At 65.9% G+C, this 1,679-nt stretch overlaps 1 protein-coding gene across 1 annotated transcript in view; it reads left to right on the top strand.

Moving 5' to 3' along the window:
* Nucleotides 1-1,354, top strand: part of EMIHUDRAFT_119362 (hypothetical protein) — a gene marked incomplete at both ends in the record, with an annotated part of 8,220 nt that extends 6,866 nt beyond the window's left edge. The window contains one exon of the mRNA XM_005767843.1: nucleotides 823-1,354. Coding sequence (XP_005767900.1) covers nucleotides 823-1,354 — 532 coding nt within the window. The remainder of the gene's footprint in view (nucleotides 1-822) is intronic.
* Between the last annotated feature and the right edge of the window lie 325 nt (nucleotides 1,355-1,679).

The raw sequence follows: 1,679 nt of genomic DNA, 5'->3' as shown, positions 1-1,679 counted from the left end.
ACAAAGGAAGAGGCCGCCACAACAAGACCAGACCGCATTGCCCAGATCGAGAATAGGAGCCGAACACGTAGCCTAACGTGCAGGGGGAAAATAGAGGAGCTTTTTTCTCTTGACTTACCGTGTGGTGATGAGGCGCACTCCCTGTCCGAGTGGAGCCACAACTGAATCCTCCTCCTCCTCCTCCTCCGCATCCTCACCATTGTCGTTAGGCGCACTGCCTGTCCGAGTGGAGCCACAACTGAATCCTCCTCCTCCTCCTCCTCCGCATCCTCACCATTGTCGTTAGGCGCACTGCCTGTCCGAGTGGAGCCACAACTGAATCCTCCTCCTCCTCCTCCGCATCCTCACCATTGTCGTTAGGCGCACTGCCTGTCCGAGTGGAGCCACGACTGAATCCTCCTCCTCCTCCTCCTCCGCATCCTCACCATTGTCGTTAGGCGCACTGGCTGTCCGAGTGGAGCCACAACTGAATCCTCCTCCTCCTCCTCCTCCGCATCCTCACCATTGTCGTTAGGCGCACTGCCTGTCCGAGTGGAGCCACAACTGAATCCTCCTCCTCCTCCTCCTCCGCATCCTCACCATTGTCGTTAGGCGCACTGCCTGTCCGAGTGGAGCCACAACTGAATCCTCCTCCTCCTCCTCCTCCGCATCCTCACCATTGTCGTTAGGCGCACTGCCTGTCCGAGTGGAGCCACAACTGAATCCTCCTCCTCCTCCTCCTCCGCATCCTCACCATTGTCGTTAGGCGCACTGCCTGTCCGAGTGGAGCCACAACTGAATCCTCCTCCTCCTCCTCCTCCGCATCCTCACCATTGTCGTTAGGCGCACTGCCTGTCCGAGTGGAGCCACAACTTTCGGCCCGCGTACATGCACGTCGGGGCCGTGCTGCGCTCGCTCGGCGTGGACACCGTCCTCGCGATGACGGCGACTGCGACCGCGCGCACGGCGGCCTCGATCTGCTCCTCCCTCTCCCTCCCTCCGGAGGGTGTGCTGCGGGTGGACGAGCTACGCGCGAACCTCGAGGTCTACGCCGAGATCCTCCCGCCGCCCGCGCGCGTCCAGCGAATCGTGCAGCTGCTGCGCTCCGAGCTGCCGCCACCCGACGCCGCCACCGCCGCCGCCGCCGCCACCGCCGCCGCCGCCGCCGCCGCCGCCGCCTCTGGCGGCGGCGGCGCTGCCGGCGGCGCTGCCGGCGGCAGCAGCGGGAGCGGCGGCGGCCGAGGCGCTGCAATTGTCTACACGCCGACGAAGGCGGAGGCGGAGCGGACGGCCAACGCGCTGCGCTCGCACGGCTGGAAGGCGGGGAGCATTGCCAACGCCGGCCGCTCCCCCGTCGGATCTCGGGCAATCTCGGGTGAGCTCGGGGGACCTGGCGACACCATCAGGCGGAGCACTACCACTCGGGCCGCCCCCCTTCGGAGCGGCGGCGGGTGCACGACGACTTTTCGCGCGGCCGTCTGCGCGTCGTTGTCGCGACCGTCGCGTTCGGCACGCGGCGCCTAGAAGCGGACGATCTCCCCATATCTCCCCCCGTATCTCCCCGTATCTGGCAGTGCGGGCGCCTAGAAGCGGACGATCTCCCCATATCTCCCCCCGTATCTCCCCGTATCTGCCAGTGCGGGCGCCTAGAAGCGGACGATCTCCCCATATCTCCCCCCGTATCTCCCCGCATCTGGCAG

The sequence above is a fragment of the Emiliania huxleyi genome, assembly GCF_000372725.1.
Source record: "Emiliania huxleyi CCMP1516 unplaced genomic scaffold EMIHUscaffold_478, whole genome shotgun sequence".
Lineage (NCBI taxonomy): Eukaryota > Haptophyta > Isochrysidales > Noelaerhabdaceae > Emiliania > Emiliania huxleyi.
This window is presented reverse-complemented; position numbering and strand designations above follow the sequence as displayed.